Source organism: Dromiciops gliroides, chromosome 5, assembly GCF_019393635.1.
Source record: "Dromiciops gliroides isolate mDroGli1 chromosome 5, mDroGli1.pri, whole genome shotgun sequence".
NCBI lineage: Eukaryota > Metazoa > Chordata > Mammalia > Microbiotheria > Microbiotheriidae > Dromiciops > Dromiciops gliroides.
Genome location: NC_057865.1, coordinates 158,246,937 through 158,264,576, shown reverse-complemented (window position 1 = coordinate 158,264,576; position 17,640 = coordinate 158,246,937). Strand labels below are relative to the sequence as shown.

The 17,640-nt window shown below is 35.2% G+C and overlaps 1 protein-coding gene across 1 annotated transcript in view; it reads left to right on the top strand.

The window, feature by feature from the left end:
• SEMA3A (semaphorin 3A) overlaps positions 1 to 17,640 on the top strand; it is a 297,699-nt gene that overhangs the window by 192,937 nt on the left and 87,122 nt on the right. The window contains 1 exon segment of the mRNA XM_043969236.1: positions 2,155 to 2,274. Within this exon segment, the coding sequence (XP_043825171.1) occupies positions 2,155 to 2,274 (120 nt within the window).

The following is a 17,640-nucleotide window of genomic DNA, read 5'->3' as shown; positions in this document are numbered from 1 at the left end:
TCATTCTCAGAACAGGGATATGCAGAGATGGGAAAAACTGCTCTCACTGGGCATTTTTCTAATTCTGTATAGATTCTTCCAAGCTAATGTGATCCAGATAGATTATAAGGTCCATTTCCCAGTAACAAAAATGCTTTTGGTTGGAAATATGGGAATATTTCTAGCACATTAGGAATAGTTTTGGTGAAAGTTTAAGGATGGGAAAATAAATATGGATGATCATAAAAGAAATCAGATGTGTATGTTTCCTCAATGAAATTTATGCCTATTTAATTCCTTTTTGTAGATTCAATAGAATAATAAATAATAAAGTTATTTAAGAATTATTAAATCATAATGCTCATAATTATGGTTACTCTTTATTTTTATCAGCCTTGTAAGATTCAATAACATAATAGTAGACTATTTGGGAATAGCCTAAATCCTACAAATTTTGATCACCTAATTCCCATTCACTTATTTATCTATTCAACAAATATTTGTTGTTTGTGACTCATCCCTTACTCTGGCCTAGAATTTCCCACAATATCGATAAATGTCAGTATTATTTCAACTTCTAAGGCATTCCTTGTGTTATTGGGTATTATGAAATTGGTTTATTTTTTAGAAAGAATGGATTAATAGAATTATGTATAAAATTATTTTACATGCATGTATGTATATATTTGTGTCTAATGATAGCAGGCTCTAGTGTGAGGGGATAAGGGGGTAAAGGGAATAAAATTTACATTACGATTATATATTTTAAAGGGAGAGCAAATTATATATAATAGATTTTCATTTTCATGTGCAATCATCTTTTTATTATACTTTGTTATGGAAATGCTTGTTTTATTGCACTAAATAGAGCCTAATAAATTCAATAAACATTAATTGCACCCAAAAATAATATCTGGTGACACATTAAGACAGAGCACTTATTCTATATACTGAAAAATTCAGGGAAAAGATAGTCATGTAAAAACTTTGGACAAAGGAGGAATTAAATTTTGAATGAAAATAAATCTTTATTAATTTAGAGTCCCTTATAGATGAAACAGGCTTAAAGGAGTCATAACTTGCATATTCATTTATGAAAAATTATTTTCTCAACTCAGTTTTAAGATTTCAGGCCAAATAATTAGTTCTACTTAAAATTTTTGAGTAACAAACTAAGTATTTCAGAAGCATATATATGTGGATAAAGCACCGGTCCTGGATTCAAGAGGATCTGAATTCAAATATGGCCTCAGACACTTGATACTTACTAGCTACGTGACTATGGGCAAGTCACTTAACCCTCATTGCCCCGAAAAAAAAAGCATATATATGTACATTCATACATATATATAAATATAAATCTGTGTATATGTATGTATATATACATATATATACATACACACACATACACAAACACACAGAAAAAGAAAAGGAAAGAGAAAGACGAGAGAAAGGGAAAGAAAAAGAGGATAAAGAGGGAAGGAGAGAGAGAATAGGAACAGTGACTAGATCTGTGATTTCATTGGCATAGAGAAATCCAAGGTGAGAAAACTCCCTTTATAAAGGCAGTTTGACACAATCTCCATAGCTGATGGTCTCACAGTTTCCTAGAGCACCAAGAAGCATTTCCCCAAGGCCATGCAGTTAGTGTGTGACAGAAACAGTAGTTGGACTCAGCTGTTCTTGGTTTCCAGGCCACCTCTATCCACTTTGCCATTCTGCTTTTACTTGTAAATATGAACAATGTATTAATTACAAATTATACTTATTAATCTGAGAAAGTCCAATAGCACTGTTATATGGCAATATTTAGTTCATGTTACTTTTCTGTTATTTGGAAGTAATGAAATATAATTTTCTTATATGTATTCTACAATCTATCATTTTTGCTAAGTCAGATTGGCCTGCATTCCAGTTATGCTTAATGATATTTTATTGTATAAATTTGTTTGACTATTAAGTCCACAAGCAAATGCAACAACAAAACATGGGTGAAAACTTTTTCAAAAAAACTTGAAAACTATGAATTTGGTATGGGGAAAAATTAACTAAACAGAATGAATTTTGTGAAAGACTGACTTCTTTTTTATTCTTCTGAGCAATATCAGTTTGAAAAATCTGCCCATAAGAATGATGTTAAAGGATATATTCATTGTTGTATTTGTCACTCCACAGATGGGGAATTATACTCTGGAACTGCAGCTGATTTTATGGGACGAGACTTTGCCATTTTCCGAACTCTTGGACACCACCATCCAATTAGGACAGAGCAGCATGATTCCAGGTGGCTAAATGGTAGGTAAAACATGTACTAATAGAATGGAAACTTTGGCCTGACATTTTAAAATTCATCATCTCAAATTTAAAAGACCGATTATTTTAAAATTGAATATGGCCCTTGATGTCAATGACTTTGAATGTTCAACAATTAAGTTTCTTGCTTACTGAGGACAAAATATTAGTTTATATTTTAATGAACATTACTGATTACTTAATGGCATTGGTTTTATGATTAGGGAGTATGAGTAAACTGAGTCAAAAAAAGGTAAAGAGAGAGAAAAGATTCAGGAAAACTTCTTGCTGTATGCCAACACTGAGGACATGAAGGATTTTATCCATGGAAAGAAAAAGATTCAGGGTTTAGAAGAAAAAACAAAAAGGAAAAGATAAGATGTGTTGTGGGCTGGGCATGACTTATGCTGGTTTTCAGATGTTGGAACAAAATGAGACATCCCTTGGTAATTTAGTAGTTGACAAAAATAAATTTACTTAGCCATAGTAGGAGAAAGGTATTCAACAAGGGTAAGCCTTTATTTTACTTCAAGTTGATTGAGCTGAGCAAAGTTTCCTTGCCTGATCTACTTATCCCAAGCCACCTACTAATTCTTCAAGTCCTCCTAGAGCTTTTCCTATCTGTTTTGTACTCAGGTGATGAGGAAGTAATGTTAGGAGTCATGGTCTTTATTCCCCTGTGCCAACTGAATCTCAAAAAGGGGTCAAGACCTTGTAAGAAAAAAAAAAAACTAGGTTAATTTGCCTATGAGAAACAGTAAGGATACTGCTCCTACTACAAGGTGATTTAAGGAACATGATTAGATATTAAGCATAAAAATTAAACTTGCTCCAGGGGGTCCTTCTTAATTCTAGGATAAAGTACACATATTCTGGTGTTTAAGATCCTTCCAAATATGGCTACAGTCTGCCTTTACAGGCTTTACTTTCCAATATGCTCCTCATATGCCATACAGGCCATCTTCCCTGCTATCCCTCATATACAACATTCCATGTCTTGCCTCACTGCCTTTCTCCCAGAAAGCTGGAGTGCAGAAAACATACATTCCCAGAGGTCCCATAGATCCTGTCAGATTTGGGACTAGAAACTAGATTTCCTAATTCCTCACTTTAGGTCCTTTACATCAGAGCAATCAGTGGTTTAGTGTAAAGTAACACATAATAGAATACAGAATTTGTTTTTAAAGAGTGAGATATACAAATCAATTATGCCTAAGAAAGATTAGAAATATTTTAAGGAGCCATCAAGCAAATGAAAGGGAAAGTTTATACTTATATTTGTTTCCATTTAGATTTCACGAGTGCTTTTCATTATGAATTATGCCTATATAATATGACTGAATTAGATGGTGAGGCATAGCTGGGTGCATTTTTACTTATGTACTGCTACAAATAAGGTCACGTAGAAAATGGAATGCGGTCATGAATCCAGGTTCTATAATCTTCAAGCCCAGAGTGCAAGTCTTTGCACATGTTGTCCTTCCCTTGAACTTAGACCTTTAACACTGGCACTACACTTATTTCAGTGATACTTTCACTGAAGTAACTGTGATTCATAAGTTGTCAGCATAATTCCTCCTCCTTTCAAGATGCCCTAATAATAGTACTTATAGAGAAACAGTTAATGCTATGTCATTCACAATTAGTGTTATTAGCATGGAAGGAAACACACACACACATACACATGTACATTCACACTTTATATTTAAATGCATATACATACACACACACATACACACATACACACATATACATATACACATCAGAAGCATACTCTGGCCCGTGACCTCTGAAGGTCATGAAGGTTTTCAGTGTCCTTGAGAAATAAGGCCTGATGGTAATGGATATAGATATTGAAAAGAATAATGCACCCATTTCATTTGTATGGCCTTGGGGAAATAAAGCCAAGTCATCAACTTGAAGCAGCTTTTGTACTGCAGACCTGCATGATGACAGCTGAGTCTGAAGAATTTACACTATGGGAAAACACAGCCATTGTCCACAGCTCTGTACTTCATCTCTAAAAATGTGTAATTCCTTTGGGAATTCAGTTATCAGTCTCCCAGCACAAAATGTGAGAACTGATTTTCCCAAATTAGTACAGAGGTTACGTCTGACAGGGTGCAGAAACCAGGACAGCTTTAAGATTGAGGACGTAGTCACGTATCAGATAGAACCAAGAGACTGGGAATCATAAACTACCCGAAATTAAAAACCATTCTGGAATAAAATTGGAGACATGATGTTTATACATTCATGCATACAATGAATGACTTTTGTGGAATAAGAATATGCTGTATAATCATCAGAACTGCCAGACCCTCAAAACTATCTGAGAAGGTTCTTTTTGAGTGGTCTTCAGGGCTATGAACATTTACTTTGGCATATGACATTCTAATTTCCCTAAATCAGTTCCTCTCCTTTGCAGCAAAAGTTGGCCTATTTCAGATATATTTTAATAGTTTCCTTCCCACTAAGGAGAAAACAAACCTGATGCAGTGGAATTTAAAGTGCTTTATAAATCAGACTTTAAGCAATATGGAACTCTTCTTAGTCCCAAATAATCACTCTAGGCCTATTCCTCTAGCTACGTTGTCAACAGTTGTAATTTTCAGAGAATAGCTAAAAATAGAAAAGCATCTTGGAAGAACAGGTTTTCAAAGTCCTAAGAGAGAGGCATTATGCTCAATATTATTGGTATGCGTTATTCTCTTGGTCTTCCTTTCTTCCTTTGGTTCCTACCATATAGGCATCCTTGAAGGAGATAGGAAACATTTTGCTTTCTTCTAGTCTGCTCACCATCTTGTTTTTGTTTTGTTTTGAGGAATATGGTTACATTCTGGGACTTGCAAAAGGTGTACCTGAATTCAAACTGCCTGCTACTTAGGGCTGCTAAGCAGATGGATGCTCTGAAGGTTATAGAGAAGGGGAATTTACTATTTGGAGTCAGATGAACTTAATTAGTTAGATCATATAAGGTCTATGGACCTTTTTACCCTAACTTCTAATAATGAAGATATAATAGTAGACAAATGCTTTGACAGCTGTTCCCTAGATATATGTAATAAAGAAGAAAAAAAAGGAATAAAAGAGCTGAAAGTATAAACTCAGCAGTTATGGAAACTACAGGTTAAATAGGAGTATTGAACTGGACATTTTAGAAATAAGTTAGAATTTATTTGCTTTTTGTGACTGTCAGACTTCTTGATTTACTCTTCATGTCTGTGGCTTAATATTTTAAACCAGTTAGTTGCGTGTTTCAGTACCCTGGAGACAAAGTCCTTCATAATCCTTATTTTACGGTTACATAAGCAGTTGAGTATTATAGGAACTGAGTGAACATTCAATAATAAAAAAAATACCCTCTTAAATTTCACAGGCTTTGAGACAGGAAACAAGGACACAATCCTCTTATGGCATTTGTATTGTATTTTCTGGCAGCTACTCTGCCCTGTCCCCTTTATTGCAGATTACAAACAGCCATAAGATGGCCTTGTACACTGAATGAGTAGCTACATATACTGGGTTATGTTATGATAGCATCATATCTATGGAATCAGGAAGCTAAGAAATGAAATATGCTCAGGATACCTTTCTTTCTCAGTGAAATCAGAAGTAAATGAGCACAATGGCTTGAAATAATTTTTCATCTCTTTTGCTGAAACAAAATTTAGCTTTCCTTTTGTTTGTTTTCACTTAATTCAGACAGTCCTTCACCTTCAGACAAAAAACACATATGCTCCCTTGTATATTCTCCTGGAAAAAAAATACACAATAAAATTAAACTGTGGGGTCTTTTTATTCTCAAACTACTAATCATTTTCGCATGACCTACAAATGTACTTTTTTTTCTCAAATAGGCCAACCTTACCAAAACATTAACTTCCTTTATCTTATCTTTCCTAGACTTATTTTCCATGTTCAACCTTTTACCAAAGGAAAGAGTGAGCTTTATCCCATCTTAGTTGAAATAAAGTTTAGTCTGTCAGAAAAAAATATATATATACATATATATATATATATATATATATATATATATATATATATATATATATATATATATGTATGTATGTATGTTTAGCCTAGAATGAAAATAATGTTCTCATTGCTGGTATCACCTTTTTTTAATGTAATATTATCCTCATTTTATTGTATTTTTATTTATTTTACTAAACATTTCCCAATTATATTTTTTTTGCGGGGCAATGGGGGTTAAGTGACTTGCCCAGGGTCACACAATTAATAAGTGTCAAGTGTCTGAGGCCGGATTTGAACTCAGGTACTCCTGAATCCAGGGCCAGTGTTTTATCCACTGCGCCACCTAACTGCCCCGGTATCAACTGTTGATAGGGGATATTTCTTATAGGCAATATAAGAACATGCATGAGAAAAATATGATCAGCCTTAATGTAGCCAAGCAATTTTTTCCATATTACTAAGAGTTAGTTTTAGTCTATAAAAAAATAATAACTTGGGATCTTAAAAACTAATTAAGGAATGGACAATTGGTTTAGAATCAAAAGAAAAATAAAATACATGGATCATGAAAGTCCAAATGAAATATCTTAAAGTACTCTTCAAAAAATTGGATGGTGAAAAAAAATTGGATGATGTAGGAAGAATGGGTAGAAAGCAGGAAATCCTTTCCAAAGAAAGTGGCATTTCTCTTAGGAGCAGTTGTATAAGAAAGTCACCAAGGGACAATAGTCATAAAAAGAACATTGATGATTCTGAAGAGAATCATAATGAATATGTTCTTTTTAAAATATTTCATCAAGACCTGTGAGTTATCAACATAGGAAACACCTTCTATTGCCAATTGGCAATTCTTCAGGGCACTGAGAGGCTAAGAAAAATGCCCTAGGGTCACACAGCCAAGATTTCTCAAAGGCAAGGCCTCAATGTCAGTGGTTTCTATTGTGAGCTCTGGCCTATATCCACTGCATCTTCTGGACTCTAAAACAGTTCTTAAAATCCTAGAATTCCCATCAAAAATGCCAAGTCGTTTGTTTAACTTAAATCACAATTGCAGCAGTATAGAACAGTGGGAAAAGTCTTGGATGGGGAATCAATGGATCTAGGTTCAAACCCTGGTACTGTCACTTGTTATCTGAATGATCTTGAGATTCCCTAGCTTCATTTAAAACTTAACATAAATCCTCCTGTCTTTATTTGTTTATTTTTTTGGTGAGGCAATTGGGGTTAAGTGACTTGCCCAGGGTCACACAGCTAGTAAGTGTCTGAGGCTACATTTGAACTCAGGTCCTCCTGAATCCAGGGCTGGTGCTCTATCCACTGCACCACCTAGCTGCCCCTAAATCCTACTGTCTTTAAGAGACCTTTCAAAAATCTGTCCAACTCCCTTCACTATATGTCTCATATGTACACCTAGTTGATACATGTTGACTCCTGAATTGGAATATAACACCCTTAAAGGCAGAGTCAATTTTTGTTTTTATTTTTGTCTTTCTTTACATTCTCCCGATCTTTAGTACACTGACTGACACATACATTAAGTACTTAATGAATGTTTGTTAACTGACTGACTGAGATCTAGGTAAAACAACAATAAAAAAAAGCCATAGAAAGGTCATGTGAATTAGATCTTAGATTTATGAGTGCAATGACATGGAATCCTTCTTATTTTGAAATAAAATTATAAAAACCCTGTTGCTGAGTTTTAATAACACTGGTCAGCAGTCATAGAGGACCTGGTAAGAGGCAGTATGGCCTAGTAGAAAGAGGGATAACTTTAGTGTCCAGTCCAAGGTTCAAGTCCTGACTCTGACACATATTACCTTGTGATCATGGGCAAGTCGCTTTAAAATCTCAGTTTATCCCAGCTTTTCTCTAATTACTGAAGATTTAGCTGCTGATCTATTCATCCCAGTTTCATTCAGAGGAGATTCCCATGCTAATGAAGTCATTGTTCCTTTTCCCTCCTGCTCAAAAATGAGTCTTTGTCCTCTACATGTAGTAATGAATAGAAGGAAAGCAAACTAATAACAACTATAACAAAATTCCAAAATGTTAAATATGTTGCATTTTTTGAAGTCATAGGCATAAATGCTGGTATTTCTACAGTCATTAACCCTGTTTTATTACCACAATCACTGTGGTGAAGTGAGACTTAATTTAACAAAAATTCAGGGAGTAGCATGAATTGGTTAAGAAAATGCAGCACTTACTTAATATCTCCTTTGCGTTTTATTTTCCACAACTTTTTTTTGTGTGTGTGTGTTTTGGAACCTCAGAATAATAAAACTCCATAACAGTTACAACAGAGTGATTGTTGTCCTCATATTTCAACTGATCACTACATCAGTGCCATAATTCAAAAGATAGCAGCAAGCACATGAAATATTTATTAAGATACATCAATACCATTTATAGATGCAGGATAAATTAACTCACATTTTAATACTATTCTTACTTTTGAGAATGGTACCTTTTTTTTTTCTTTCAACTGTATAAAACATTCACCTATTGAAGGGCCACTATCTGGGGCATGTCTTTTAATAGCTAACATCCACCCCTGCCTCTACCCTGAAACTATTTTCTCTCCCTTTCTTCTCTAACCACCAGCTTAATGAGTACAGACCCTGTCTGTACCAATTTCCTCTCTTGCAGTCACTGCATTCAGAGTTTGGTTGGTGTTCAATAGGGATTTGCTATTGACTGGATAATCTGAGTTCATGTGTGCAGTGACAGTGAGCAAGGAGCTTTACTCAGAAGATGCCATGACAATACATGTAACCATGGTGTGACTGGACTCACTGACATGCCTCTCAAAAGCTTTCCCTCCATGAAAACAGAAGCCTGTTTGCAAATTAATTAGTTTCTGGCGGGCAGCTTGATTGTTGACCCAGAGTTTGTAGAGTGGAAAAAACAATCAGATTAGTGTGCTCGGTATAAAGGACTAGTCAGGCACTTGCGTGTGGCTTGCAGGACTATTGAAACTATGAATGGAGTGAAACACAATCTTTTCTGAAAAGCCAAAGCAGAGGTTAAGTGTGATGAGCCTAGAGCACGTAAGCAGCAGGGGCTGGGGAATTAAAGGATTTTAGCCAGATAAAGCTGAGTGATGCCAAGTGAGTTCATTGAATTTTAATGGCATGGATAGTTTTGATCAAAATGCCTCTTATGTCCTAATCTCTATTAGTAGAAGGAACAGGCTTATTGTGTTATCAAAGGTAGACTTCACACAAATATCTGATGATTTCAGTGGAAAATTCTAGTAGAAATGGCTCAGTAGATAAATAGTAAAATGACATGACAAGAAAATCAATAGTGTCCCTTCTTTCTCATTTATAAAATTAACACATGTTCTCCCTTACTAATAAAAAATGCATCATGCACTAATCCTATAGCATATAGAATTACCATATAAGAACAAATGTATGAGCTGCTGTGGTCAAGAAATTTAGCACCTACTGAAAAATCTACTGGTGGTGTGTCCATCAATACGTTGCTTAATATTTCAGATTGTTCCATTAATAAAATGTCGTAAAATGTATTTATTTTTTATTTGTTCCCTTTATATTTACATTCTTATATATGTACATTCTTATATATGTACTTGTTTTGACCCCCATTTGAATATAAGTTTCCTGAGAGTAAAGATTGTTTCATTATTTGTACATGTATCCCCAAGACCTGGCATGGTGCCTAGCAGATAATAAGGTCTTAATAAGTGCTTGGTTGATCATCAAAGCATTTCTAGATTTGTAGACATCTTCCAGTACTTGTGCCACTTCATTGAGGTCACAGATCCATCAGAGTTTCAAAGAACAGATTTTAAGCTTCATTATTTTTTTTCAAATGTTAAATTTGACACCTATTCTGAGAAATAGGGATCTTTTCATTAGATTTAGGTTTATTTATATAATTGAACATTAATGCATGTGTCATTAAAGAAGTCACATTATTCTTTGTTTTACGATTTCATTTTTTGAAGAAAGACAAATTTTACTTTTTTATTCAATTAAACATTGTGTACTAAAGCATTAATACTCATTTTGTCCTTTTTCCTTCAGAGCCTAGCACAGTGCCTAGCATATAGTAAGTGCTTGATAAATGCTTATTGATTGATATTTTTTTCTTTCTGTCACTACTGGGTTCCTTCACTATGTGTACTTACAAGTTCAAATATCATCTAGAATATAAATAATACTCTAATCTCTTCCCCCCCCATAGACTTTGCAAAAAGAGTTAATCTGTTGTCAATGCCTATACTTCTTACTAAACCACTAACAAATTAACGTTTTGTAATTTGACTGCTATCCTCACCTTTCCTCTGAAAATATACTCTCAGAGGGTACTAATGAGCATCTAAAGACCAAATTGCATAGCCCTTTCTACTTCATCATTCTCCATGACTCCTGGACCATTCTGTTGGCCCTTATCACAGCCTGGGGCACAAAAGCATGGAGGAAATTTAGAATTATCTTCTCCAATTCCCTTATTTCACAGAAAAAAAAGAACTGACGCAGGTAGGATACACAATTGATTTGAACGTGCTCACAGAGCATGTAAGTGGCTGGAATTATATTTTTTTCTGTAAGTATCTTTTCCTCCCGTTCCCCCACCCCATTCAACTAAATTCAGTACAGCTCAACATTTAGTCATCGGCTTCTCCATTCAAGGAACTGTGTTTAGGTACTGGAAATAAAACCAAAAAGAAAAGAGTGCCTAACTTCAAGCAGTTTACAGTATGTTGGGGGAATACAGCATGAACTGAGATAAGTAAGTGTAATATAATCTCAGAAGATCAGAGGGCTTTATGAATGTTTCTGGTCAGGGAGAACAATAGCATCTGAAAGGATACAGGAAGGCTTCTTAATGAAACGCCAGAGCTGAAACTTGAACGAAAATAATTGACTAAAATGTGGAGGGGCAGCTAGGTGGCACAGTGGATAAAGCACCAGCCCTGGAGTCAGGAGTACCTGAGTTCAAATCCAGCCTCAGACACTTAACAGGTACTAGCTGTGTGACCCTGGGCAAGTCACTTAACCCCCAATTGCCTCACTACAAAAAAAATGTGGAGACAGTAGCTGGAGAGGATGATGGAATAAAGTAAAGGGTAATTTGTCATGTGTTGGTTTAAACACAGGGAGGCAGGAAGTCGGTAAGGAGCTATTGTTGGTGGTATTCTGTCCTTCTGACTCTTCTGACCTCATGGACCATGACATGCCAGGCCCTTCTATCTTCCACTATCTCTCAAAGTCTGTCCAAATTCATAGTCATTGTTTCCATGACACTATCTATCCATCTTATCCTCTGCTATCCCCTTCTCCTTTTGCCTTCAATCTTGCCCATTATCAGGTTCTTTTCCAATGAATCCTGTCTTCTCATTATGTAGTCAAAGTATTTAAACTTCAGCTTTGGTATTTTGCTTTCTAGTGAATAGTCTGAATTAGTTTCTGTAATAATTGGATCTCCTTGCTGACCAAGGGACTCTCAAAAGTCTTCTCCAGCAGCACATTTTCAAAGCATTGATTCTGCAGCACTCAGCTTTCCTTATAATCCAACTCTCACAGCCATCCATTTCGACTGGAAAAATCATAGCTTTGACTATATGGACCTTTGTTGGTAAGGTGATGTCTCTGCTTTTTAGTATGCTGTCCAAATTTGCCATAGCTTGCCTTCCAAGGGACAAGCATCCTTTAATTCAAAGGCTGGAGTTGTCATCTGAAGTGAACTTTGAGCCCAAGAATATAAAGTCTGACACTGCTTCCATTTCATCTCTCTCTGCTTGCCAGGAAGTGATAGGGCCAGTTGCCAAGATCTTAGTTTTTTGATGGCAAGCTTCAAGCCAACTTTTACATTTTCCTCTTTTACCCTCATTAAGAGGCTTTTTAATTCTTCTTCATTTTCTGCCATTACATTTTGCATATTTGAAGTTATTGATATTTCTTCCAGCAACCTTAATTTCCACTTTTGATTTGTCTAGCAGGGCATTTCGCATGATGTATTCTGTATATAAGTTAGATAAATAAGGTGACAATATACAGCCTTGTTGTCCTCCTTTTCCAATCTTAAACAAATCAATTGTTCCATGTTTGGCTCTAACTGTTGGTGCTTGGCCTAACTATGGGTTTATCAGGAGACAAGATGATCTAGTACCCCCATCTCTTTGAAGACTTTCCTACATTTTGTTGTGACCCATACAGTCGAAAGCTTTAGTGGAGTCAATAAAGCAGAAGTGGGAGTTTTTCCACAACTTTCTGGAACAAATGTTGGCAATTTTTGTCTCCTAGTTTCTTTGCTTCTTAGAAAACCAGTCTACCCATCTGGTAGTTCTCAGTTCACATATTGCTGAAGCCTACCTTAGAAAATCTTTAGCTGGCATGTGAAATGAATGCAATTTTTCAGTAATTTGAACATTCTTTGGCATTGCCCTTCTTTAGTATTGGGACATAAACTTATCTTTTCCAATCTAGTGGCCACTGTTGAATTTTCCAAATTTGCTAACATTGAACTCAGCACATTAACAGCATCATCTTTTAGGATTTTAAAGAGTTCAGCTGGAATTCCATCACTTCCACTAGCCTTATTCTTAGTAAGGCTTCCTAAAGCTCACATGACTTTATTCTCCAGGATGTTTGGTTCTAGATAAGTAACCACACCATCAAGGTTATCAGTAATATTAAGATTTTTCTTTTATAGTTTTTTTGTGTATTCTTGCTACTGCTTCTTACTTTCTTCTACTTCTGTTAAGTCCTTGCCATTTTTGTCTTTTATCATGCCCATTTTTGCCTTGATATCTCTGATTTTCTTGAAGAAATCTCTTGTCTTTCCCATTATATTGTTTTCTTCTATCTATTTACATTACTCATTTAGGGAAATTTTGGAGATGAGAAAAAAGAGGAAATTATTGAAGGAGCAAGCTCCCATTCAATATGGGAAGGAACAGGATAATGGGGTACAAATAGGTTAGCCTTGGATATTTTGGCTAATACATATAGTATTTTAAGTTTTAATGATGATGATGATGCCAAACATTTATATGACAACCACTATGTGGCAGGTACTATGCTAAGCTCTTTATAATTATTATCTCATTTGATCCTCACAAAACCCTAAGAGGAGAACTGAGGCAAACAGAGGTTAACTGACTTTCCTAGGGTCACACAGCTAGTAAGTCTCTGAGTCCATATTTGAACTCAGGGCTTCATTAATGCCACCTTCCCCAGTAAGAGAGAAAAACTTAACAACTGAAACTGAAGCAAATGAACAAAGGATGGGTGAATCTATAGGAAGGTTTTGAAGTGTACAGTAGGGAAGCTGAGGAAGCTGAGAAGAGATGACTTCATTTTTTCAATAAAATAAAACATATATTTGTCTGCTAAAAAAGTTTAGGGACCTTGAGTAGGAAAGAGAATGTATTGAAGAGTGATTGGATAAAATTTGAAAGTCAGTGAGGAATCAATAAAATAGATTGCCTTGGAATATTGAAATTCCAGTGGAAATAACATGAATTTTTAGTAACTTCAGTCTGCACAATTATGTGCTTTCATCTGGCAGTAGTCACCATAGTGGTAGTAGTATAGAAAAGGGAGATGGTGAGAAAAACCGAAGGGAGATCATTTTTTTAGACATGAAGGACAAGAATGAGGAAGCAAGAAAGTCGAGAGAATAGAAAAGAGGGGAGTGATGTGTTGAAATGCTTACCCATAGGATCAAGATTGTGAGGTTAAAACACTGGTAATGAACAGAGTGGGCAATGAAGGACTGGAGGTGATGATGGAAGAGGCAGAAAGAAAGATGGAAGGGTAAGAAAAAAATGAAAGTGTAAGGACCCTGCAGACAATAATTGTAAAGCACTTAGCCCAGTGTCTGACACATAGAAAGTGTTAGATAAATGGTAGGTATCATCATCATTGTTATCATCACCTAGCTATGTGAGAAAACCCAAAAGAGTATTCAGAAGCTCTCTGCATTGTATCAATTGTTATCCCTTTGGATCACTTCTTATACTATACTTCAATACCTCAAAGGTTTGCATTTCCTTCACTGATGGGACTTGCAAACCTATTGCAAATCAAATATTCTTGGAGACTTGCTGTGTTTCTGAAATTCATCAACCTCTGCCCAACCTGATAGTGATTCTTAACTTTGACTTTTTAAGATATCAGTAGAGAAAGGAATCTCTCATATTAATTTTAACATGCTATTATTTTATCATTATTATTGTATCACAACATAATAAATAAAGAGTTGGCCTTGAAGTCAAGAAAACTTGGGTCAAATTCTGCCCCTGACACACACTGTTTCTGTGGCAGTGGGCAAGTAATTTAACCTCTCACTGCCATTGGCAACTTTGAAAGAAACTAATTGTAGAACAGTGTTGATCTGCAATTGTGGTGGGTATTTCCTTAACAAGGGTTCTCTATATCAGTGAAATCATAGACCTTGACCCTCCCCCAAATTAATGACATTACAGCACACAGAATATTACATTCCCATAAGCATTAACATTCATTATTTTGTTAATATTTCCACAGTCACTATCACTTTAGCCGAATAGTATTGCTATATTTGAGAAATATTGCTCTTAATGTTTTCTTCAATTATACCTATTTCAAAATTCCAAGTAAGTTAATAAGATAGTATATCAAACATATTGGGATTTCTCTTAAATAACAGATATACATTTGGTGTGAATGCTTTTAAGCGTTAAGTAATTTCTTCCATTAAATTAGGCTATTTCATCATGAATTTCAGTAGATGACAAGACCTTCGTGCCAAGGAAAGAGAAATATCACAACTATCATTATGGATTTCAAAATGAATGTATGTGGCAAATGTGACTCTGGACTTATTATTGCCTTTTGGGAGCTCTACTGTCTTTTCAACTTAGCACGCAATCTGATTTAAATTACAGCCAGGGCAGAGCTGCATCTTGGGATTTCCGCTTCATGTTTTTCCACTGTTTAGAGTTCAATGAGCTTTAACCTCCCTGATTCTGAAAATCAAATAACGTCATGGTTGATATCAAACTGATGGCTAGCACTCAATTGCTTAAATATTCATGGAATTTAATGTTTATTTTAAATATGTATTAGAAATACTTAAATATTAGACCACAAAGCAAACACATACACACATCAAAGTGTTTGTTAAGAGCTGCCTGGCACTGTACATTTGTGAATCCAGGCAATAAAAAGTAAATGCAGAAGTCTGACATCTCACTACAAAGTCTGGGCCTCCAATTGGGTTTAACTGGGGAAAAGTCCACTCTGAATTATGGAGCATCTTAAATGAATAATATAATATAGAGATAGAAGAGGCTTTAGAGAGAACTTAAATCAGTCCTAAAACAATGGCAGAAGACCATCTAGCCTAGTGCCCAGGGGCACAGTGCCTTGAACACAGTAGGTGCTTATTAGGTATGTATGGAAGTAAATTCAATGTTCTGGGAAGTTGTGACTTATCCAAAGTCATGTGGATAGTAATTAATCAGGAAAGGATTTGAATCCAAGTCCTTAGTTGTTTTAGTTTAGTGTCTAGAGAGACAGTCTTAAAGCCAGAAGGACCTTCATCTAAATCCCTCTTCTGATTCTTCTTAGCTGTGTGAACAGGCAATTTATTTGACCTCTTTGAAATTTAGTTTCGCCGTATTTTAAATGCGGTTACTAATACTTATAACGTAGAGAGTTTTTAAGACTAAAATAAGATTTTTAAGATATATAGGTATATAAATATAGATTGTCTTTTGTACATTGTAAATGGGATAGAAAGGAGACCTGTGATTTCCTGGGTAAAAGGAAGTAACTTCTGGGTGAGGTAATTCCCTCTCTCCTAAGGCAGTTTGCTATCTCCTATGCAGCTTAGACTCTTAGAGGGTTTCTAGGACACTGAGACAGTAATCGACTTTTTTTCTTTTTTTCTTATCTTTTTTTTTTTTAGAATTTTCCCCAAGTTACATGTAAAAAACCCAGTTTTTTTCACATTGATTTTTTTTAATTGTGTTATAAATTTTCTTTCTCCCTTCCTCCTCAATCCTCCCTAAGAAATCAAAGCAATTCAACATAAGTCATACATGTGCAGTCATGACAAACATCACATTAGTCAGGTTGTAAAAGAAAATAGATGAAATAACTTTAGAAAGAGCAACTAACAAATAAAAGTATACTTCAATCTGTATTCAGATACCAACAGTTCTTTCTCTGTTGATGGTTTGCATTTTTCATACATCCTTCTTATAGCATCCTGCTCATCATTTCTTTCACAGTTACTATTGCTAACTGTATTACTCTCTATCCTCTTCCCTCCCCTTGATATTCAGTAATTGACTTTCCCAGGCATATATCAGAAAAAGGGTGAAAACCTATGACTTACCAGACTGCTTTTTTTTAAACTTTAAAGCACCATATGTATTTGTATATTTCCCATGTATTACTTGTTTACCATGTATTCCAAAATATTTTTAAGGTGAATGTAAATAAATAGCTGTTTGAAGTAAGTTAGTCATTAACCCTGATTCTGGGACACTATTGATTTGCTTAGAAAAAGCATTCTTCATAAATAATGAAAGATAGACCTAGCTTAAACCTTAGTCAAATTACACAGATTCTATATGGTAGAAACCAAATGATTAAGATTGTATTGCAGTTAACTTTTGGAAGACCTTAAATAATTTTAAACATAATGTGATATTACAGTTATTTTAGGCCATAGGTGATGAGACTTTTTAAAAAATAGCTCTCATTTTTACAGCATTTTGCATTGCCTTTTATCATCTTTAATGCTCCCTTGGAAATATTATTCTGGTTGCTTCATTTTTGTCTTTGTATCACCATCTTCTAACACAGTGCCTAGCTTAGGTGGTTATTTAATAAATATAAGAGAAAGGAAAAGGAACAAGCATTTATCAGGTGACTACTATGTGCCTACCACTGTGTTAAACACTTTAAAATAGTTTCTTATTTGAATATTGGTCTCATTTGATTGATTAATTGATTGACCCTCATTGTAAAGACCAGCAAACAGGGCCTCAGTTTGGTGAAACGATTTGACTCCAGTGACTCAGCTAGTAAGTGGCTAAGCTGAAATTCAAACCTCAGTTTTATAATTCCAAATCCCTTTCCTCTCTACTTACATTTCAGGGGTATGTTTAGCACTGAAGATTTCACAGTAGATCCTAAAGAAGCTAGAGACAAAAGGTTGGGGAAGGTGTGGGTCAATAATGAAGTAAACCACAAAAAAGACACAGCCTCAATTAGACTCCTACCCAGCCCCATTCTGTCTCACTAGTAAGGTTAAAGGTCACTAAATGGTCACTGAAATGCCTTCCAGCTCTAAATCTGCATTCTTATGATCTATCCTTTATTAATAGACGCAGTGAGCTGTTGGTCATGGGTGATG